At 49.2% G+C, this 23728-nt stretch overlaps 1 protein-coding gene across 8 annotated transcripts in view; it reads right to left on the reverse strand.

Annotated features, from left to right (window-relative positions):
• Window positions 1-23728, reverse strand: part of Dennd2b (DENN domain containing 2B) — a 157426-nt gene that overhangs the window by 1998 nt on the left and 131700 nt on the right. For all 8 annotated transcript variants that reach the window (XM_048360571.1, XM_048360572.1, XM_048360570.1 and 5 more), the window contains 14 exons: window positions 21986-22137; window positions 20111-20326; window positions 18986-19082; window positions 18320-18364; window positions 16980-17164; window positions 15872-15981; window positions 15582-15651; window positions 11637-11714; window positions 10987-11127; window positions 7331-7479; window positions 2657-2834; window positions 2318-2359; window positions 1502-1613; window positions 423-662 (listed from right to left, as the gene is read on the reverse strand). In XM_048360571.1, the coding sequence (XP_048216528.1) occupies window positions 423-662; window positions 1502-1613; window positions 2318-2359; window positions 2657-2834; window positions 7331-7479; window positions 10987-11127; window positions 11637-11714; window positions 15582-15651; window positions 15872-15981; window positions 16980-17164; window positions 18320-18364; window positions 18986-19082; window positions 20111-20326; window positions 21986-22137 (1815 nt within the window). The remainder of the gene's footprint in view (window positions 1-422; window positions 663-1501; window positions 1614-2317; window positions 2360-2656; window positions 2835-7330; window positions 7480-10986; window positions 11128-11636; window positions 11715-15581; window positions 15652-15871; window positions 15982-16979; window positions 17165-18319; window positions 18365-18985; window positions 19083-20110; window positions 20327-21985; window positions 22138-23728) is intronic.

Consider the following 23728-nt stretch of genomic DNA (forward strand, 5'->3'; position numbering starts at 1 on the left):
GCAGATTTTATCAGAAAAGAAGGGGGATTAAGAGGCTTGGCCCCCTGGCTATGATGATGCATGCCTGTAATCCTAGCTACACAGGAGACATAGGCAGGAAGGTCACAGTTTGAAGGAGGTCCCAGGTAAAAAGTACAGAACCTACATGAAAAGTAAAGCATACAAGGGACTGGAGCAGGGCTCAAGTGGCAGTGTGCTTGTCTATTAAGCTTGAGGCTCCCAGTACAAATTTCACACCCCAGTACCACCAAAAAAAAAAGGGGGGGGGGGGCGGTCCTGGCTCTAGCTGATCCCCAAGAGCTACCATTACAGTACCTGGTTATTTAACCCTGCTTGTGGCATAAAGGTTAAAGAAGGCTCATCACACACATGCACACATACGTGCGTGCGCGCACACACACACACACGCCCTCAGACCTTACCCTTTGCACGACACTTTCGTAGCTCCCTGTCTTGGATGAAGCCAGCAAACATCTGAGACTCCATAAAAACCTCAAGAAAACGGCGGATGCTCTTGGAGGCCACAGACTTGCGGAAGGCTTCTCGCTGAAAGGCCCTCTCCCCCTTCTCACTTTGGGTCAGAAAGAGGGAGTAGTGCCCAACAGTCTCCACGAAAAATCGGATAAACACCTCTGATACCAGTCCATTGAGGGTATTACATTCTGGAAGAGAAAAGAAAATCTCTTAGGTTTAGATCGAGCCTGCAACGCCTTCCCCAATATACAGCTTCCCCGCTCCCAGCAAAACTTCAAACCAGTACCACTCCTTGCTCGATCCCTTGTGCTCACATGAAGAGCCCCTAGCGGCCAGAAACTGCTCTGAATAGACACACACAGACACTTGCTAAATGAATGAAAGCAGAACTTGGAGACAAACGTACTACTACTTTCCTGGCCTCTCAGGTAAAGAAAGGGCCTTCCAGCTTTTGCAATTCTTCAAGTTAGATCCAAAGGGAAGGACCAGTCTTTGTAGTTGTGCTGTCTTTGCATTTTCTTTCCCAAATAATCCTAAAGTAGAAAACATGCAAGGGACCAGGCATAGTGGCTTTGGCCTGTAATCTCAGATACTTGAGAGGCAAAGATCAAGAGAACCACAGCTCAAAGCAAGCACAGGCAAATATAGTGAGACCCCTATCTCAACCAATAAAAGCCTGGTATAGTGGTGTGCGCCTGTCACTCCAGCTATGTGAGATGCATAAAGCGGAAGTTAAAGATCATGGCCACCTGGGCAGAAAGTACAAGACTTTGTTACAAAAAGAACTAAAAAGGCAAAAATGGCTGAGGGGAGGGCATGGCTCAAATGGTGGTGCTGGCCTAGCAAGCTCAAGGCCCTAGTACCAGAAAAAAATGAAAACAGGTACCAAGTGAGACCAAGGTCCAATACCTGGAGCCTTATCAGCTAGTAAGGGTCTGGAGCATAGGAATTGAGTCCAGGACTCATGAAGCCCAGAGCATAAGGAGCCTGGGGCCAAAGAGATTCTGCCTAGACAAGCCTCCCTCACCATCATCGGAGTCGCTGTCCGAGTCCTGGGAGATCAGTTCATTCTTCCTCTCTAGAGCCTGTTCCAGAGCTGCCTGCAACTTCCTGGGTAGCAATGTGTCCTCATCATCCATCTGCAGGGGAAGGAAGACAGGGATGATAGCCACAACTGACAGTGACAAGCATTTATTGTGTGCTAAGCCCTGACCGAAGTCTCCCCTATTCCTTTATCTTCAGCTCCATGAGGAGGTACAGTGAGCTTGGAGACTGTGGCCCACCTTGTGTCTCTGGTAACTTTAGGCTCTGTAGCCGTGTACTGAAGCCTTGTAATGCTGCAGTAGAATAGGTTCTGTATAAGAGACTGTTAGGCTCAATCGTAGGGAGCTAGGGGAATGTCCATAATCAACAGGCTTTTGGCAGTTGACAACAATGGCTGTCGCCTTCACATTACAAAGTACACTCTCGTGATGTTTATAATCCCCAGAACATTTCAAGGCAGGTGCTATCACCACCCTACTTCACAGACAAGAACTCTGCCTCAGAGTTCTGATGGCTCTAAGGGCAGAACCAGAGTTCTCAGCCCTGTTCTTCACACTCCCATACTGCCACCTTCCCAAGGCAATAACACCAACCAGAAAGGCAGATCCTGTTGGAGGGCTCAGGGCTCCCAAGTCAGCATCTCCCACCCCAGTCTACCCTGTGAGCATGGAACCTGGAACTCAACAAGCGGGCTGTGAGATTGACTTCTATGATGGTGTGGGGTGCTGGGGGGGCAGAGTCTAAAAGTGCCTGCCCCAGGGTGGAGCAGGCTGAGGTTCTGCAGCCTTAGAGCTCTTACCTGCCGGATGAATCGGTCAGATCCTAGATTTACCATCAGTGCCTGAGGAAAGGAACCATAAGTGGCAGCAGTTCAGGGAATGAGATCAGCAGTGCCCTCTGCCAGGCCTCTAAACCTCCATTTACCCAGGGACAGAGGACAGGAAAAAAATCCAGCCGGAGATAGACCCACCCGCCCACTAGGAAAAGGGGACAGCGCTAAATAAATAGAGGCCTAGAGAGCCCAGGAGGAAGATCCCAGCAGCCTTCTCTCCCCACCCTGGCCTCCTTAGGTCTCTCTCCCTGCCCCCCCCCCACACCCCTGACCCCAAGCTGGTTGCTGGTTCTCCACGTGGCCTACCTCCTCCACAGGTAGTTCCTTCAGTTTCGGAAGGGAACTGGAGAGCAGGCCAACCAGGAAAGGGGTGGGACAGCAGACGATGTCAATCATGGAGGCCGGAAGGACAGGAATGAAGGTGTGCTGCCAGGAGAAGGGGTAGAGCAAGGCCACCACAGCATGGGAGCAGCTGGACAGGGTACTGATAGACAGAGAGACAGTCCCTGAGCCCAGGTCTACCTCCTGACCAGTCCAGTCCCAGGACCTTTACCGAGGATAGTTAAGAGCCTGCTGGGGGCTCAGGACATCCTCTCATATCAAACTTCCCAGTGCAACAAAGATGCCGAGGGGACTCAAGGGCTTGGGGATTGATCTTCGCATGGCAGAGCCTCCACACATCCACCATTGCGTAGGGCCTCAAGGACACCAGTGACTCATCTGAGACTGTACCAAGATACAGCCACAGAAATCTGTATCAATACTTGAACATACAAAGGGGATGGACACACACACACACACCCAAGGCACCAGCAGATCCCAGCTAGCGGGGCTCAGATTGGGGGCACAAAGGCTACAACAGCACATATCCACCGTGTTCAGGAGCGGGAAAGTCACAGCTGGCGCATTTCACTGCTGGGGCCTGTGATTTTTGAAAAGGGGGTGGGTGGGGTGTCACTTTGGTCATAAGGGGGCCAAGCTGGGACACTGCTTTACTGACTTTCAGCCTGGAGCCACTTCTACTTCTCTGCCCTTTCACTTCCCACTCCTTTCTCCTTATCTGGCAACAGTGGTCTGACTAAAGAGGGAGAAAGAGGCGCAGGCACCAGCCTGCCTCATCAGGCTGCAAGTACCCTTCCTTCTTTCCTGTCAGGTCTCAGTGAGGTGGTCATCCTTCTGTTGGCCTCAAGGGGGCTCCAGGCTTCCAGTCTCACAAGTCCACCGGGCTTCCCAAGCCAAATGATGGATGAGAAACAAGTACAATTGCCGGGATACCAGCGTGCACATGCAGAAATGCGCAGGGCCTAGTGTGTGTGGGATGCCAGAAAAACACGAGACACACCTCGTGTGAAGGGGATCCCCCACGCCTGTCAGGAGGAGAGTTGCCGTGACACACACCTTAAGTCCCAGCTACTTGGGAGCTGAGGAAGAAGCATCCTGGTCAACATAGCAAAACCTTCCTCTCAGGTAGGGGCTGTATTACAGATGAGGACACAGGAGCCAATGAGCCCAGCTTACTTTCAAATCTACTTTTCTCTCTGCATCAATGCCCCCTTCCCCCTACCCACAGCCCTGGGCTCTCTGAGCAGCTCAGCTAGATAGGGCGATACCTATAATAATACTGGCACTTGGAAGGCCTAGGTATGAAGATCATGAGTTGGAGGCCAGTTGAGCCACCAAGCAAGTTCAAGACCAGTCTGGGCTATACGATAAGACCTTATCTCTTAAACAAACAAACAAAAAAAGAAGCCCTGGGGTCTAGTGAACAGCTACAGTTGGATTTTCTATGAGTGGGGCTTGGGACCCATATGTGATAAAAACAAATCCCCTTTCCTAAAGAACCTCTGGATATATCGAGGTGCTTGTCATCTGGGACCTTGTATGGCTGGCTATCTTATTATTCTATGGGCACCTAAAATACTGCTGGGTCTGGAGACAGAGACATGGGTGCCCTCACCTCAACAGCTTCTCCCCTGGGGACAACAGAAGTCATCTAGAAAAGATCTGGAAAAGGGCTATCTCAGTCAGGGAACATACGGATTTCTATAATCACCTCCAATGATCAGGGACTTGGGACCCAGCAGAAGGATTTGTATGACCCTTAGGGACAATCAATACAGAGCCCTCCCACATAAACACATCCCAGAAAGAGTTGTGAGAAGAAAGAAAAGAGCAATGGGATGTAAGTTAGAGGAAGGCGGCTGAATCCACCACAGTTGAGGTCCATGTGCCATACCACCTCTCCCCTCTCCAGTCAAGGGTAGACCCTGGTGGAGAAGACATCTTTCCTAAGACTGAAGACTGGCAGAATCTGAATGCTGAGCAGCAAAACAGGACCTGGGCTATTTTCCTCCCAGAAAGGTCCTGGAATGTGCTCTGAGGCAGCTGCAAACCACAGGAAACAATAGCTGTATTCACAGCCCTAGGGGAGCTGGGCTGAGGTGGGGGTGGGAAGAGGAGGCTCAGCCTGAGTGGGGGGTGAAACCTTCAGAAACAGAACCTCAGGGGCTGTCAGAGGCCGCTGTGGTCTGACCAGGGCAGGGCTCTACTGCTACACAGCCTGGGGCCCTGAAACGTGCTGGCTGAAAAGTGTCAGGGGCAGGGGCAGGGCTCAGGGAGCTGCTGCTGCCACAGCTGGTTCTAGCTACCTGGAGAGACACCTTCTCAAGGGTCATGGGACACCTACACTGACAGACACAGAAGCACTGGGGCTGCCATGGGAACATAGGAGGAAGAGTCATTTCTAAATGCTGGCCACCTCTGGAAAGCTCAGCACCTCTAGTTTTTCCATCTGCCTTCCCTAGGGCTGAGGGTGGGCCTGGGTTCCTGCCGGAGCACCATATGAGAAATAATGTGTGTGTGTGTGTGTGTGTGCGCGCGCGCACGCGCACGCAAATTTCTCCTGCTCCCCTCTATTCTCACCTCATACAAACAGAAGGAAATGCCTCAAGAGTTGGATTTGCTGGGGAACCAGACAGTGAAAGGCTGTTTTCTTTCTGCCCTCATGTCAGTAACACACACACAGACACACACACACACACACATGCACGTATGCACACACACATGCACGTATGCACACACACACACTCAAGCACACAGACACAGAGCAGATAGAATGGCTAAGGGACTAATCAATCTCACTGCTTATGACAAAGTTTTTGTCAAAAGAACAATGTATCACCAGCATCCCATCCTCTTCCAGCCTGACTAGCCCTAATATATTATTATTGCTATTTATTTACTTTTATTTTATTTTTTTTGCTAATCCTGGGGCTTGAACTCAGGGCCTGGGCACTGTCCCTGAGCCTCTTTGTGCTCAAGGCTAGCACTCTAGCACTTGAGCCACAGCACCACTTCTGGCTTTTTCTGTTTGTATGGTATTGAGGCATCAAACCCAGAGCTCCGTGCATACTAGGCAAGTAGTCTCCCACTAAGCCACATTCCAAGCCCCTAGCTTATTATTTAGAAAACAAAACAAAATTAAAAAAAAAAAACTCAACTACCAAGAAGAGCCTAATTTCTTTTTTATTTTTCTTTTGCCAGTCCTGGGCTTGAACTCAGGGCCTGAGCACTGTCCCTGGCTTCTTTTTTGCTCAAGGCTAGCACTCTACCACTGGAGCCACAGTGCCACTTCTGGCTTTTTCTATATATGTGGTGCTGGGGAATCAAACCCAGGGCTTCATGTATATGAGGCAAGCACTCTTGCCACTAGGCCATATTCCCAGCCCCCAACTTCTTTCTTTCTAAACCAATGACAGTCACTTCTGCCATTCCATCCCAGACGGGGACCTGCACCTGTTAAATCATAAGTGTCAACACTCTGGACCAAGTGCTAGAACTCATCTTGTTTCTTATCCCTCCTAAACTCACTCCTAGGCCCTTCTAGTCTCCAGCCATCTGGTTTGGCAGCCAGTGTCCCTGAAACCATCTTTCTGCCCACAGCCTCAACCCTTTACCTGGCTTTTCTCCACCGCGCCCAGGGCTCCCACTCCACCACCTACTCCAGGGCATCTCCCAGGCCCTCACTGGCTGGCTTTTGTGCCTTCAACTCAGCACCCAATGAAGGCAGCCTTGCCTCCTCCTGAAGGAAAGGGCCACTGCTAGCAATCTCCATTTCTTTCTTTTTTGCTGGTTCTGGAGCTTGAACTCCGGGCTTGGGCTCTGTCCTTAAGCTTCTTTTGCTCAAGGCTAGCACTCTACCACTAGGGCCACAGTGCTACCCCCAGCTTTTTCTGAGTAGTTTATTGCAGATAAAGAGTCTCACGGACTTTCCTGCCTGGGCTGGCTTGGAACTGTGATCCTCAGATCTCAGCCTCCTGAGTAGCTAGGATTATAGGCATGAGTCATGGGTACCCAACTTCCATTTCTTACATACATATATAGTGGTACTAGAGAATGCACCCAGGAACTTTTGCTTGCTATGCAAGCACTTTACCTCTTGAGTCATGCTCCAGATACTGCTGTTACTGTTTTGTTTTTTTGCAGCACTAGAGATTCAAGTCAGGGGCTCTTCATGTTTGCTTAGGCAAAGTTTCTACCACTTGGCCATACCTCCAGCCCTCTATTTTGTTTTTTGCCAGTCTTGGAGCTTGAACTCATCAGGGCTTGGGCACTGTCCCTGACCTTCTTTGGCTCAAGGCTAATGCTCTGCTACTTGAGCCATGGCACTACTTCCGATTTTCTGGTGGTTAATTGGAGGTAAGTCTCGCAGCTGCCCACGCTGGCTTTGAATGTGATCCTCAGATCTCAACCTCCTGAGTAGCTAGGATTACAGGCGTGAGCCCTCCATGTCCAGCTTGATTTTTTTTTTAGGGCACATGTATGCATATGCACATGCATGCACAAACCAAACACATAGCACATACACATATACACACACCATATACCAGTACAATAGTACTCAGCATACACTAGGACTGGTAGGTATTTGTCGATTGTTAGTGAGTGTACCTTCCCCCCTCTTCTTCTGTTAGGCTCTACCTGAGCTTATCTGCTACGAAAATGACCCTGCGCTCCAGCAGCAAAGAGGCGAAGATTCGGATAAGCTGGCGTACACTGAGGCAGGTAAAAAGGCACTCAAAGTCCACATGCTCCAGGCGGGAGTCCATGGGCCGCCGCAGCTCTAACACCTGCAGGAGAGCAAAAGAAATGGGCAGGCAAAGGCCAGGTGAGGCCCACCCCAGGCCCCACACAAAGCACCTGCTGGTTGTTTTCCCTTCCCACCCTCTCCTCCAAGGGTCTCTATCTCTCCACTTAGCAGTGAGGTGCAGTCACCCCTCAGCTCAGACTCTAGGTCTGCTCCTACAAGAGGGCTAACTAAACATGGAGACGACAGGGCGGAGGCACCCCATGAGAATCTCAGGAAAGGGTGGGGGAGATAGAGAACCGATTGCTGTTATGGCTAAGGAGAATGGGGAAGGCAGACAGGCTCCTATTTTCATGTCCCCCTCCCTCTGGCCTCTTTCCCCAGGCAAAGCTCTTGGCCTCCGCCCTGACTAGATCACACAACCCATCACTGCTCTGTAGCACACAGGAAGAGCGGTGTCTCCACATCCCAGGACTCTGGTCTCAGATAGCACTGGGAAGGCAATGATGTTATCCTTATTGTCATGTCCCCACCCTTTCCTGACAGGAAGTCTCCTTCCAGAGGCTGTTTGTCTTGCCATCCTGCCTTTATCTCTGTCATCCTAAGCCCTATGCCAGGGATGAGGAAAACACATGGAAAGGCTATTCCAAAGATCTCGTCAGACAGGATTGTCTTCATCATTGGAGAACCAGAGCTGTCCAAGGCTGTTCTGACCCTGAAACCTACTTTCTCTGGGGACAGTCGTGGGGGTGAGGGTACCAAAGAACCCTACAAGTGACATCAAGAGGAAGAGCTGACACTCAAGCTGTGCCAAAATAGCTGTCAATGGAAGCCTGCCTAGTCTCATCCTTGGTCCCTCAGCATCCAACAGGGATGGGGGCAAGCTTCCTGAAAATTGGAGTGAGAAACAAATTCCCTCTTACAGTCCTGAGCTATCAAAGCAAACTCTTCTAAAGAGGCTTGTACACATGATCTCATTTGTTCTTAGGAATTCTGAGCCCCAGAAAAACAGCAAAAAGAGCACAATAACCTGTGTTGCCCTACTTCTTCTGCCAATGCTAAACTCCTGGAAGGCCCAGTGATTAGCAGAGTACTGAGGAGGCCTCTGTAAGTGCTCAGTAATTGTGGGCAGAGGGAATGCCACACCATAATTATGCCAGAGGCCTTTTGCATCCTCTCCAGTCCCAAAGCTCTCCTCCTGAGAAGCTCTTCCCATCCACCGTGCCCTAGAGACGGCAGCCTCATGAGGCTGTAACCTATCATGGCCCACAGGCTTGTGTTAAGAGAAAGGAAGGGTGGAATTAACATCTGTGTAGAGCAGGTGAAGAGTCAGGGAGTATCTCCATACACAAGTTGCTTCACTTGGATTTCAGAGACAAGGTAGAAAATGTCTTCTGTGCAAAAGTAACCAGGGACCAGGGAAAAGAAGAAACCAAACCAGACAGATGAGAAATAAAGCCTGGGAGGTGGCAGACCAGATCTAAAGAACTCTCAGGCATGAGGTTAGGCTGTCTGGGCAGGGTCAGCTGTCCTGCCCCTCCAGATTATTCATCTAGCTAATGTCCCTCTCACAGAGGCTGAGGAGAAAGAGCACCAGCAGATACCTGCCACTGACCTCATACCTCCATGCTTCTCAAGTCAGTCTCCCTCTCAGCAATATTAACTGAACCCTTCCTTTTTTTTTTTTTTTTTTGCCAGTCCTGGTGCTTGAATTCAGGGCTTGGGTATGTCCCTGAGCTTCTTTTGCTCAAGGCTAGCACCATACCACTTGAGCCACAGCACCACTTCTGGTTTTCTCTGTGTATGTGGTGCTGAGGAATTGAACCCAGAGCTTCATGCATGCTAGGCAAACAGTCTCCCATTAAGACACATTCCCAGCTCTGAACCCTTCCCTTTTCTAGAACCTAATTCCCATGTCTTGCTTTCAGAGGATGGATGCCCTTCTCTTTAAGAAAAACAAAGCCATCAGATGAGAATCAAAACTGTTTCCTCTTCTCCTAATAAAAGCCAGTCCTGTAGTGAAGCACACTACCTTCTCCATGACAGTCTATCTTCTTACCTCTCCTGCAACCTTAACTTCTTCCTCAGTGGCCATTCACACCGGCATCCACACATCTTTCACCAACTCCCTGCTCCCAGTTTCCTTTGACTCTCTGTCTCCTTTCCTAGTTGGCTTCAAGGCCAAGCCCAGTGAAAAGATGTCCACATATAAGTTGTTCACATGCTCCCCGCCCCCAGGCTTCTGGGCCCCTAGGTCCCTGGAAGTCATTTTGTCATGCCTCAGCCTGACCTGGGATAGTACCTGGTCACTATTTATAACTTGCTTCTTAAGTAACAACTTTGCCACTGCCTTCTCCTCACCTACCACCTCTTCCAACCTAATCTGACACTGCTCCATTGCAGGGCTGAGGAGGGACTGGTCGACTCTCACCTCTTCCCTATCTACTAATTATTTTACCTCTTATCTCAAAATTACTGAATACTTCCTCTTCTTCATCAAGGCCCCTCCTTCCCATGCTCCCATCTCAAGCTTTGTCTCCATCACCTACCCTGTTGTTCAGACCAGAAGCTTGGTCCTCACCGTTATTCTTCCCCTTCCCGTCAAATATAATGCATCACTGGCTCCTAAGTCTAAAGCACATTTCAAGTCCATCTAAGTCTCTTGACCCTTTCCCTCATTCCTTAACTTGGGCTACAATCATCTGTTGCCTGATCAATTATACTGTACTCTAGCTGCTCTATTTTTACTCCACCCTATTATCTGCATAGTAGCCAAAACAACCTTTTAAAAACCTATCATATCTTACCTTAACCCTCTTAGAGGTAAAGTCCAAAACCTTTAACTTGGCCTGGCAGGAGCACTGTGGTTTTGTGTCCAGGACCATCTATCTAGCCCTGCTCACCACCCCCCTTTCTACCTTTTGGCGTTTTTTCAGTTGCTTGAGCAGCCTGTGCACCTCCCACACTCCTGCTTGGGTATACTCTGTTCTGGCTCCCTGAAATAATCTCCCATCCACTTTCTTCTCCTTCACTCTCCCTCTTCCTGCTTCATTTTGCTGCATCTACTCACTGCTTAGGTGCCTAGTAAAATCTCATTTTCTCTGCCGAGCCCTTCCTGGCAGCCTAACCTAAAGCAGACCTTTTGTTATACTCTATGTGCTTTCACTTGGCTCTTAACACATTTAAGAATCATCTATTTAACAACAGGATCTCTAGACTAGACTAGAAATTCATGGGGGACAGAACTCAGTCTTCTTTAGCGGCACAATCCTTGACTGTAGAAGAGTGTATATATGCAGTAAATATTTAACATGCGGACAAATGGTAATTGGGGTGCTATGTTATCTAATGGTTAAGTGAAGGTTCCCAGAAGGAGCAGAGGGTTGGGGAATATTCAGCCCCTTCAGTCCCGTGACTGGGTATGCAGGCATGGTGAGCAAAGAGGAGGGGAGGCGTGTGTGCTGCACCTCCCAGAGGCTGCAAAGCTGGCTGGCCAGGTTCAATTCCAGTCCTGGCCAGGGCTGGAAGGAAGAACAGCAGCAGTCCCTACCTCATTGCCAGCACCTGGCAGGAAAGTCTTCACTTTGATGGTCTTCCCTGGGGCCGGGAAGGGCGACTCCATAAGACTTCTCATGAAGGGATAGACCAAGGCCGCGGAGATCCCACGTCGGCGTTCCACCTCATCGAGGACCTGTGCCCACCACCAAGAGCCCAAAGAGAAAGTGTGTCAGGAGCTGCCCTGCTACCGCCCAGGCAGAGGAAAGCAGCCTGGCATCTCCCCAAGCTGGGCCAGAGACCAGGAGATGGGGGGGACTATCCTTCCCATTCTCCTTGGCACTCAGTGACTATTCTTTCCCTCACCGGCCTTGTTTCAGTTCCCTAGAGGGGAGCAGCCGAGCCAAGGAAACACCAGCTGACAGCTTCCTGAGCCCCCCTGGATCCCCCAACCACACTGGCTCTGTCCACAGCTCAGGATGGGCTTTGACATAAACAGTCACTGTTAGCACAGACGCCGGGGGAATGCCAGCCGGCTAGGTAAGGAGCTAGGCTTGGGAATAAGGAGAGGGCTCACTTGTACTTGCGCTTGCATTCCCTTTCTCTCACCCGCTCTGCACAGGTGGTTTTCTCATCTCTGCTGGCTGCAGCCATTCCTATGGGAGCTGTCAGCTGGGAGCTGGGGGAGGAAGCCAGATCTCTTACCTTGGAAAACAAGCCGAAGCAGCCAAGGCGGCTGATGACACAGTACACCTCTGGCAACCGAGGCCCTTTCCCACTAGGCTGGGCCAGGATGAAGAAGAGACAGACAGACACAGACACACACACACAGAGAGAGAGAGAGAGAGAGAGAGAGAGAGAGAGAGAGAGAGAGAGAGAGAGAGAGAGAGAGAGAGAGAGATGCATGAATTATGTCATTAACATTATTATGATACCCATTATCATCATTATTATAGATGATGATGATTGGGAACTGAGGTCTAAGTACTAGTCTACTAGTCTACTAGTGGAAGACTCCAAGCGATCCCTAAACCCAACCAGCTCCTCCAAGACTGGCTGCTATTCTTCAGGGCCAGACACTGGGTCTTTCGGCCCAAGGTGCCAGGCTCCTACCAAGGCATTCTATAGGCTCCACACAGGCATTCTATCCCTCCTCCCAGGAGGGCACTGACAGTGGTTGGCGAAGGACAAAGCCGTCTGGCGGAGGCTACAGGGTGATCTGTGGGTTTAGATCTCGAAGGCTGGGACCTCAGAGGCCTTGAGTAGACTCTCACACGAGAGCAAGACATGTAGCTTTATGCTCCCAACAGGGGAAATTCTACAAAATGTCCTCTCTCCTCAGTTGCTTTTTCCTTTCCTTAATTCAACCCCATTCTAGGAAGACAAATTGCACACACAGAGAAGGGAGGCATGATTACCTCTATTTTTCAGATGAGGCCACAAAGTTTTTTTTTAAAAAAGAAAAAAGGTGAAGCCATTCCTTAAGGTTATATAAACAGAAGTTGTGGAGGCAGGAGTCATTTTGGCCTTTGTTTTTTCTGTCTTCCCTCCAAAGCCTGCTTGGTTTCTGACAAGCAGGGAGGGAAAGGGATAGAAAGACACAGGATAAAGGCATGCTATGAAGCAAAAAAGCAAGAGGGATTTAAAACGCAGGCAAAGGAGATGTGACCTGTGGGCTCTCCAGGCCTGCAGCCCCCACAAGTAGGTTGGGAGAGTCTACAGTCCCGGCAAGAGGCTGGCAGCAGCCTATGACTGCCTCTGGACTCAGGCCTGGAGGGTTTGACAAGGCCCAGTGGGGAGGGAACAGAGCAGCAGGTGCTGGCCCCTCATGCAGGCTGCTAAGCAGATGCAGATGGGTCTATTTCAGTCTCCAAACCTGCTGGCCACACGTCACAGATCTAAAGAGAAGGCACAATCTGTTTTTGTCCATATTAGGCTTGAAACTCACTCCTCTCTCTCTCCCTCTCCCCCGCCTCCCCTAAAGCCCCAAGTGATTAAATCAAGTATGTGGGATTTGGGTTAGAATCATTGTGTCCAATCTGCAGGAATGCCGAGCTAGTGCCAGCCCCCTTGGCAGGGACCCAGCCCAGGCCCTCTCTGTAAACGCCAGGACAAACACGCTCTTCCCTGGGGGCAGCAGGCCCACTGCAAAGGAGCAGCCCTGCCCCATCCATGCGCTGGCAAAAGCAGCCTGTGGAACACTCTTCCTCCCGGGCCCAGGGGACCCAGGCAGATGCTGACCTCGCCTGGCTCCCCACATGGCTTCTGGTCGATTGCGTGTTTCCTCAGTCTCCCCGGATACTTTCCCCCAGAACTTCCTTTGGGGTTCCACTGGCTGTGTGACCTTGGGCAAGTCATCCTACCTTAGAATTTCAATTTCTTAAACTATAGATCAGGGATTATAAGACTCCATGAGCAATGGTGAAGATTTAAGAAGAAAAAAAGAGAAACATACTTAAAGTATCTACCTTGGAACACGACAGATCCTGAACAAAAGTTGACTCCCTTAGCTTAAGGAAATTTGAGCCAAAGGACCATTTGGATGTTTATCACCTAATTCTCAGATGTTACAAAATTATCACTATAGGCAAATGTCATCATTATGTGTCTCTTGTGACATATACTAAATGATTCTAAGAGCCTTATATGGCTCTCAGGCTGGAGATTCCCCACTCCCTACTTAGCTTGTCCCATCAATATTAAAAATTGGCCCATTAGCTAAAGTTCCTTAAGGACAGAGTCTATGCTAAACCAATTCTCTCTTCATGCACGCTATAGGTAAGCGTGTGTGCGTGTGCGTGTGTGTGTGTGAGACAAGGTTTTATTTAGTAGCTCAAATTAGCCTGGAACCCAATATGTAGTCCAGGCTGGCACTGAACTCTTATCTTCCTGCCTCTTCCTCCTGAGTGCTGAGATTACAGGTTGTGTCACTGTGTCTGGTTTCAGAACTCATCTTTTGTTTTTTTTATTAATTTATTTCTTTATTTTCAAAGTGATGTACAGAGGGGTTACAGTTTCATAATAAGGCAGTGTGTACATTTCTTTTTTCTTTTCCAGTCCTGGGCCTTGAATTCAGGGCTTAAACACTGTCCCTGGCTTCTTTTTGCTCAAGGCTAGCACTGCCACTTGAGCCACAGCGCCACTTCTGGCCGTTTTCTATATACATGGTGCTGAGGTATCGAACTCAGGGCTTCATGTATATGAGGCAAGCACTCTTGCCACTAGGCCATATTCCAAGCCCCAGTGTGTACATTTCTTATCCAACTTGTTACCTCCTCCCTCATTTTTCCCCTGTCTTCCTCCCCTCCCCATTTCAGAACTCATCTTTACATGCTTTCAGCATACAATCTAACCCAAGGCAGGTATATAAGTGCTTTTAATTTATTTTTTTCCTTTGGCCAGTCCTGGGCTTGGACTCAGGGCCTGAGCACTGTCCCAGGCTTCTTTTGCTCAAGGCTAGCACTCTGCCACTTGAGCCACAGCGCCACTTCTGGCCGTTTTCTCTATATGTGGTGCTGGGGAATCGAACCCAGGGCTTCAGGTATAAGAGGCAAGCACTGTTGCCACTAGGCCATATTCCCAGCTATAAGTGCATTTGAATGAAGGAATAAAGGAATAAATGAATGGCCCAGAGTTCTTCTTTTAGAGTTTCTGCTATAATTGACCCCTACCTAGGACTTACCTTATTTGTCCCTAAATTAGTATTTGTGAGGCCTTCTCCCACTAAGGCCCAGAAACCTCAACACACTGTCAATAAGCCAATGACTTGGGGTTGGGGGGAACAGGCGTCAGTCTCTGGGCCTTGATCACCTCCTGGCTCTCGTGGCCTATACATCAATTTGTTTCTCAGGGTTGTTGGTAATAGAGATGGAAAATGTATAGGCCACGAGAGCCAGGAGGTGATCAAGGCCCAGAGACTGACGCCTGTTCCCCCCAACCCCAAGTCATTGGCTTACTGACAGTGTGTTGAGGTTTCTGGGCCTTAGTGGGAGAAGGCCTCACAAATACCAACCTTGTAAAATGGCTTCTGTTTTCAAAACCTGATATGTGTTTTCCTCTGAGTACAAGACATCTCTCTAAGAATCTCAGAGATGGTCCTGCTCAGACTCTAGTCCTTTCACACCATAGCTAGGACTCCTCCCCACATCAGACTGGTCATGTTTGGGGTGAGGATGCAATTCAATCTCATATGCTATATACACACATACTAGTCTGAGGGGATAATATAACTACAGACATCATCAGAGCCCACAATGCAAGGAAAAATGAAGGAAAAAGTAGAGAAAGGCTAAAAAGTCATGACAATCCAGTAGAAGGTGAACCACTCTCTCCTCTTATGATAAGGAAAAATGGATGAACAAAAAGAGTAGAGAAAAGCTAGAAAAAATTCTGACAATCTAGTAAAAGGTGATCTATTTTGCCTCTTATTGCACACAATCCTAGATCCTGGGGCCCAATCAAGGGGCTACTCTGAACTTAAATACCCCAGGAATGCTTCCTCCATGCAAATGTGTATGTTTGTGTTAGGAGGAGACGGACTCAGCAGATCTCAGGTGTCAACTTGAGTTAAGGAAGGGCATATGGACACAAACAAATACCCCAGCCCATCTCCTACCCAGCAGCCTCTGAGGACTGAATGGCCCTACTTACCAGTAAGCGCCTGCAGTAGCCAAAGCGTCTGCTACCATCTTCCCCAGTCAGCATGAAAGAAAAGGTCTCACTAGAACCAGGAAGAGGGAGAGGTCTGCCATCAAGGAAGTTAACAGAAGACCCCAGCAATAGTCCCCAAGAACAGGGACTGTCATCCCAGGGGTGGGATGAAGGGTTGAATTACTGTAGGGAAGCAGGTTCGAACCAGGGCAAACTCCACTCAGTTGCCTGCTGCTCTCAGGGATATTATGTCCCCTTCCTCCCTCCAGCCAGACCAGGCCAGGCCTCACCTGCTATACTCTGACACAGGGAGCCAGTCCTTGGCATCTGGGAAACAAAACTGAGGGATGGCTTTGAGCCTTTCTTCTGCCTCCCGCATTTGTTTGGTGGGTCGGTCAAGCTGCAGGGAAGAGGAATAAGGACAGCGATAACCAAGAGGTGATAAGGAACCTCTGGGTAGGGATGGCTGAGAAGCATCTTCTGCCCCAAGAGTCCTAAATGCTATCCCTACCAACTTCATGCTTCTCAGAAACCTTGTCCCACCCCTAATTCTTACAGAGGTCTGAGTGTGAGCTGAATCATCATCTACTTATTCATGTATTTGGTAAGTGCTGAGCACCCTGCATCTGACAGTGTGCTGTGTGTTCTGAGCCACACGTGCAAATGTAGACAAGGGCCTGACCTGTACATTCTGGTCAGAAGAGTGAGAGAAACAACCTCTCAGAGGGTGCCAAAAAGGAAAGAAATGGATATGCAAGAGAACTGTACAGAAGGAGGGGCTACATCTGGGATCTAGAAAGACCTCAGAAAGAGCTGTCACTGGAGCAGACTGAAAACTGAGAAAGGGCCAGCAGAAGAGTCAGAGAAAGGAAATTCCAAACAGGGAAGGCAAAGTAAAAGGGCGTGAATGTTCTAAGAAAGGAGCCAAGCCGACTGGAGGAGCAGAGAAGAGATAAGGTAGGGGTGGTGGTAGAGAATAACAGGGGACAGACACCAGATTTCTTTTGGGATTGATAAAATGCTCTAAAGTTGATTGTGGTGACGATTGCATGGCTCTGCAAATAAGTGAAAGAATTCTGAATTGTAAAGTCGGAATGAGTGAGGTATATCTCAATAAAGTGGATAAGGAAGAAAAGCGGAGGGAGGGAAGAAGGGAAGGAGAGACTGAGGAAGGGAAAGACAGAAAAGGAGGCCTTGCAGAGGTTTCTCAAAACCTTGCCGTCCTGCTGAACCATATGCATTTTATGCTTAGCTCTGAGAGGTGCTCTCAGCCCTCATCCTCTAAACAAGCACTAGGCCCCCAAATACCTAATGAGAAGCTAGAAAGAGAACCTTCTTCCCAGAGGAGCCAGGCAGAGAGGAGGGGGAGGGGAAGGGAGTGCGGGGGAGGGGTGTCACCTTGGGAAACTGGTAAGAGACTTCAGGGAGGTAGGTGTTTCGGGATGGCTTCTTCTTGAGGGATACCACCACAAAGTACTCAAAGAGCTCCCGTTCTTGCCACTCGAGTAGCTCCAGCTCCAATGTCCGATAACTGGGTGCACGCTTCAGCATGGACTGGATGTGGACCAGGCGCTGTGTGTGGGCTAGAGGCAGGTCTCACATGAGGGGACAAGCAGGTTGGCCCCTCACACACCTCCCATCAGCCCCTCCATCCCACTCAACAAGCTCTCTGGATCAACTGGAAACACATACACCTCATCTGACTCTATTCTAGTTAGGTTTGGGGGATAAGTGGCTTGTTGATGATGACACCAAGTCTCCATCCAGACAAAGGGAGCTAATAGGCTGGTTTTCTTGGAGACTCTGGAAGTTGAGCTGGGGCCAACAGAACTGCCAATGCCAGGCAAGACTCAAGACATAACACCGGCACCCACCCTGTTGCCCCTGCTGACACAGAAGCTCCGAATCACAAAGTATGAATGCACACAAAGGCTTCATCCTTGGACTCCTAATCAGAGTCCTTGTATTTGGGCCCTTTGTCCCTGTCTCCATGAGAGGCAAGCTCCCATATACTGTAACAATCCAGGAAAATCTAGGCTGGGCTTCCCAGTAGTAGAGCACAGAGATTTGTCAATAGCCCCTGGAATAGGAATTCCAGAACTTTTCAGGGAATAAGGTAGTCTCTGGGCCTCTAAGGCGCTGGTTTAATCAGTTTATGGCACAATTCTTACAACTGGAAGACGTACTTGTAATCTGAACGTCTCTCTGAAACTTTTTTTTTTTTTTGCTGGTCCTGGGGTTTGAACTCCAGGTCCAGGCACTGTCCTTAAGCTCCTTTTGCTCAAGGCTAGCCTTCTGCCACTTGAGCCACAGCTTCACTTCTGGCTTAATTGGCGATAAAGAGTCTCATGAACTTTCCTGCCCTGGCTGGCTAGGAACCTCCATCCTCAGATCTCAGCCTCCAGAGTAGCTAGGATTACGGGCGTGAGCCATGGGCACCCAGCTTCTCTGAAACTTTTATGGGTAAATCCAGCACCAATTTCCAGGGACAATGGCTTGGGAAAGTAGGGGAAGGGTCACTAGCACAGGAAGACCCATGCTTGGCTTTACCATGCAATGTTAAATGGTAAAGGCTGAGCTGTGAGAACCCAGGACTGAGTTCTCAAGAACTACAGACTTCTCTGCAGCTCACTGCTCTGGCGGTCACCGCAGCTAGGCTAGCATGTGACCCTGGGGGCACACATGCAGTGAAAGGGAAGGTGGTTCCTCACACCCAAGGCTGGGAAGGGGTGCCTTACCTTTGAATCTGTCATCAGAGTCACTCTCACTCTCACTGTTCTCATCTGGAAAAGTAACACAGGAGCGAATGGCTTGCTAAGCCCCGGCCTCACAGGAAATGTTTGCAGTACCTACCTCCCAACTTCTCCTATAAGGAATGGATCTGGGCTACCTGGGCATCTATCTGTAGGTAGCAGCTAAGGGGCTTGGTACCAGAATCTCTCAGAATCCAGACCTCAGGTACCAATCTCCATACAAGTCCTACTCCAGATCCGATATAGGGTAGCTGGAGAGAGCCTGGGTCAGAGGCTGAGCCTGCAGAGAGGCCTAGCGGCCTGGAACATAAGCACACTCAGCTTCAAGCAGGCCAAGATGTGCAATGGAAAACAGACCTCGATGCTCAGTAAGTCAGGCTGTTTCTTTTGCCAGAAACAGACTCCCACACCCGCTTCCCAACTCGGAACTTCATAGCCCAAAGCCCAAAGTCAATCCACCCCAGGGTTGAATTCTCTCCTTGGCTCTCCCTCCTATGTGGCCATTTCCTGGCAAGGGTTCTACCATCCTAGAAAGTAGAAGCACCCCATGACCAGACCATGGGGGGCAAAATGAGGTCAGTGCATGCTTTTCTCCATCCCTAATGCCCAAAGGGCCCCAAAAAGCTGAACCAGCTCAAGTATTAGGCCTACCTCTCAATGATGCTGTCTCAAAGCTGGACATAGACAGCTTTTTTAACCTCTTCTTTCCCCTCTTGGCATTGTAGATGGAGTTAATTCTTTGGACAAGCTGGGTGAGAAAAGCAGCAAAGGGTGAGGTAACCTTAATACCAGCTGCCCCTGTTTCCAAGAGGCAAGATTAAGAGCCTACCCTTTCCTTTACTGGTGAAAACTTTCTGAACTCTGCAAGCTAGGCACAACATGGGTTCTCCCTTCAAATGGAGACTCACCAGTGATGCTAGCTAGTTCTTCACTCACCTTGTCCCCTAGGACAGGTCTCCTGCCCCAGGACAAGGACACTAAACTTAGATCCCCAAAGGAAGGAACTGTGATCAGCCTCCACAGGATGGGAACTCCTGGGTCCCAAGAGTCATTGAACCTCACACAAAGAGCTTCTCAGATGTAAAAACAGGAACAAGGATTCTAGCCTTTCCCCTCTGGGCCATAACCTGGGGCCTCCACAGGAAGAAGCTAAATTCCCAATATACCCAAGCATTGTTTGTAAGCTAAAAATACTGTCTGGCTAAATCCTGCTGTTTGGGGCTGGGGACCTGGGCCTGACGGCCATGTGCACAAATCATTGCAGAAAACTCTTCAATTGCCAGAGTTACAAATAAGACCTTTATTTGAATCCTTAGATCCCAAGAGCCTAGAAATGTTCGTGTATGCACAGAGACCACCCCCCAAATCCACACACCACACGTACTAATGGGGTATCTTGGCTGACCTGTTCATCCTCTAACATGTAAGCCCCCAGAGGCAGTCAATAAATCCTCATTAGGAAGAAAAGGGAATTAACCAGGTGAAAAGGAAGATAGGGTATGGAACCCAGAACCTATTCAAAGGGAACTAGGAAGGAAGGAAGGGAAGGAGGGAGGAAGGAAGGAAAGGAGGAAGGAATGGGGGAAGGAACGGGGGAAGGATGGTAAAAGGAAGGAAGGGAGGGAGGGAGGGAGGAGAAGGGAGGGAGGGAGGGGAAGGAGAGAGGGGAAAGAAGGGAAGGAGGGAGGAAGGGAGGAAAGGAGGAAGGAACGGTGGAAGGGAAGGTGCAGCTGCCTACCCACCTGCCCTGGCCCCTGGAGTCTGTGAGAAGGATACCTTGGGGATGCGGCGGGCCCGGCGGCTGGACAGCAGCTCACTTGTGGTGCTAAGGCTGTCCTCATTGAGGCTGGAAGGTGAGGATGGCAAGCTCAGCTGAGCCAGCAGCAGCATGTCATCATGGCTGTGTCTCTTAGGCAAGCGTGGCAGCCGGTGGCTCTTCCTTTCTGGCCAGTTCCCACTGCGCATGGACTGGCTGCTGGGTTTCAGGGACAGCTACAATGGGGGAGAAGATATGAGAGTTGTCTGCTGAGATCCGGACAAGAAAGCTACAAGCTGCCATCCTCAGCTATCCCCCACCAGAAGCTGAATTTCTATTGACCTGGGCTTCATTTTTAAGACTTGAGCTACTAGAAAGGCCTAGGATACAGTAGATATTTGTTTCCCTAAAGAACAAAGCTTCACTACTTCTGACAGAAAAAAAGAAAACAATCAGGAACTAGTGGCTCAGGCCTGGAATCCTAGCTACTCAGGAGACTGAGATCTGAGGATCATGGTTTGAAGCCAGATGAGGCAAGAAAATCTTTAAGCTTCTATCAGCAAAAGTCAGAGATGGAGCTGTGGCTCAAGTGAAAGAATGCTTGCCTTGATTAAAAAAGCTAAGAGTCAGAGCCCAGGCCCTGGATTCAAGCACCAGTACTGGTACAAAAAGAAAAAAGAAGGCAGAAGCTAACAAAGAGTAGGAAGAGAAGGCAAAGAGGGACCCTTCAGGCAGCTCCTCAACTTTGGGGTAAAGATTACTGAACCTGTTTGATGGAGCCAGACTTCCATACCTCCCCACTAAGCCAGTGGTAGAAGATTTGGGCTAGCAAAGGCAATAACCTACATGCTCTACTGTGCAATCCTAGTGGCTGGGCTATACTTACTTTCTCCAGGGACAACACAAGGGCTCTGGCCACCAATGCTGGGCAAGGCAGGTCTCATATTTAAGTGGATTTTTCTCCACAAGGCCATGGCTATCCCTCTCTTCCCAGCCCTCATCAACTTCCTTGTGACTCTCTCCCTACAGATTGGTACCTGCCATCTATATTGATGTCTTTCACTCCATGGTGCCTTATGATGGGTTCCCACACACTGCTAGGAAGGCCCCCTGATGACCCTCACATGGGGTCGAATGTCTCTCCTGAGTCCTCAGCAAATCCTCCTCTCCATAGACCTTAGTTTCCTTCTCCAGTCAATCAGGCCAAAAAAATTCAATGATAACTTGTTTAAACACAGTACTTCAGAAAGGAATCCAAAATCAGGGGGGGAAAAAGTCATTTATATATTCTCTAGCTAATGCTATAAAATATCCCAGTACTTCCATTTGCAGAGTTAAGGGTTACCTGACTAGGTCAAAAAGGCCCACTCCACTACCTTCCTGGCTTTTCCTGCTTCCTGGATAAGTATAAAATGAACTAATGTCTAAGAGATCCCTCTAACCTTTCACCTTTCCTTGCATTCTAACTTCCTTCAGTCCATTCTTCAAAAACTTATTCTTACCCGTCTAATCAGAGTGGCTTCCCAAATCTGGTTGGGACCTATTCCTGGCCTCCAAATGCCAGTACTGAGACAATTTCTGACAAGAATTGAGTAACTAGGGACCTGTCCTGTTTCCCATAGAGGGGAAAAAGAATACTGACAGAGGAGCAACTTCAGGGGCTCCTGGTTTCGGTTTTTTGCAGGTCAGAGCTCAGGTTATGAGAGAAAGAAGGCAGCACATCCCAATTGACCACAGAGGATTCAGCATGGTGGAAGTTCCTGAGTGGGGAACTCTTTCTTGACGATCTCTTTAGACTAATGAAGAAGAAAGCCTCAGGGAGAAGTGGGCCCACACACTGAGAGGACAGGCCCCCATTGCGGCCCTCCTGCTGGCCCACATCAGGACTGCATTACCTGCATGGGTGGGTTGTTGTACTTCCTGTCCTGAGGACTCCACATCCTGTGCAAGGAGTCTAAGGAGTTCTCGGACAGTTGCTGGGATTTTCGCCCTGCTCTTCGGTTCTTCAAGTCCACATCCTCATATGGATTCTCCTTAGGCAGCTCTCCTGCAGAGAGGAAAAGTTTGAGAAGGGAGAGAAGGGAAGACAAACATGAACACACACACACACACACACACACACACACACACACACACACACACACACACAGCAAGCAGAATTCCTGTGAACCAAAGAGAATGGCTTCGGCCTGGCCCCTTCAGTTCATGAGTCATGCAGCTTGCCTGTCTGCAGAGGGGAGACTACAAACAGATCCTGGCTCCAAGTCTAGAAGCTAACACCCCCCCCCGCCCCCCCATCCCCACCTCCAGTTCAGCTCAGCTCAGCCTTGTCTGGCCTCTGCTTTATGAATTCAGGGATTGCACAAGAGGAGCTCAGCTACCCCTGCCTGTGCCCAGCCAGAGGATGAAGCCAACACTAGGAGTCTGTTGCTGGCTCCAGTTCCTCTCTGCTGGTAAAGCTCCCCCAGAGACTTGGACTTCCAGGCTTTTATAGATCACAGAGCTGACTCTTTAAGCTATTCTCTGTGGGTCTCTGGGACTGACTTTCAGAGGTAAGCATGGAGAAACTCAAAGGACTTTAGGGAATTACGCTTTGCCAGATCTCCCTCTCACCTGTCACGCTACTCACCAAGTCTTAAAGAACAGGGATCTTGTGTGAGGCAAGCTCAGAATCAGAACAGTGATAGGCAAGTGGTAAGTAATGATTCGTTCAATGGGTTTCTCTACTGTAGTGTACCTCTATTTCCTATAATGCTGTCATCAGCAAGAAGACAACTATCACCCCTCCCCTTTGGCACAAACCCTTCTGCAGTGACACTGGGAAGTGCAAAAGGCTTGGAAAGAATCTGGGCCAGAGTGTAGGGGTGGGAGAATGCTTGCTTCTAGGGATCCATTTCTAAAATCCCACCAGAAAAAAAATCTCGGAAAAGTTAAAAACATAGTCCTTATCCTTGAAAGACACAAGACTTGCTTTCTCACAGCTATGCCCTCCAACAAGCACTAGAATACAATAATATCATGAACCATCCAGCTTAATCTTGGCAGCAAGATCTTTTCTTTTCCTTCTCTAATTCCAATAGCACTGTATGAGACTTGAGACTTAGGTACTAGTGACAAGAATAAGACTTCGCTGAAGTCACCTGATGAAATGTCGATAACAAGATGGAGCTTGGGTGAATGTTAAGCTCCACGACTGTCCCACAGAAGCCTGCATGCACCTTATACCGGGAGCAGCTCAGATCCCACCCTGCAGAGCAGGCAGAAACACAGCTGGACAGAGAACGGAGGCAGCCAGGACTGCACGTGCTCCTACAACGGCACAGGAGCAAAACCAAGCTCTCTGTGCGGGTGACTCCTCAGAAAGCTGAGGTTCCCCCAAATTGTGGCATCTCCTCATTGCTCTTGAGAAACCACAATGAATTTAGGAAATGCCTTTACTGAGGTGAGGAAAGTAAACAGAGGATTTCAGTTACTGCTAAATAGACTGCAGTGGGAACAATATAAATCCCTGTAAACTATGAGTCACGGATGGGTCAAGAAAAGATTTAGGACTGGATTAAGTGATTCCCAACACCACGCAGTCCCCAGCAAAGGAGCAGACCTTTTCCTGTAACACAGTCATACCATTAAAATGAGTT

This window comes from Perognathus longimembris, chromosome 13, assembly GCF_023159225.1.
Source record: "Perognathus longimembris pacificus isolate PPM17 chromosome 13, ASM2315922v1, whole genome shotgun sequence".
Classification (NCBI taxonomy): domain Eukaryota; kingdom Metazoa; phylum Chordata; class Mammalia; order Rodentia; family Heteromyidae; genus Perognathus; species Perognathus longimembris.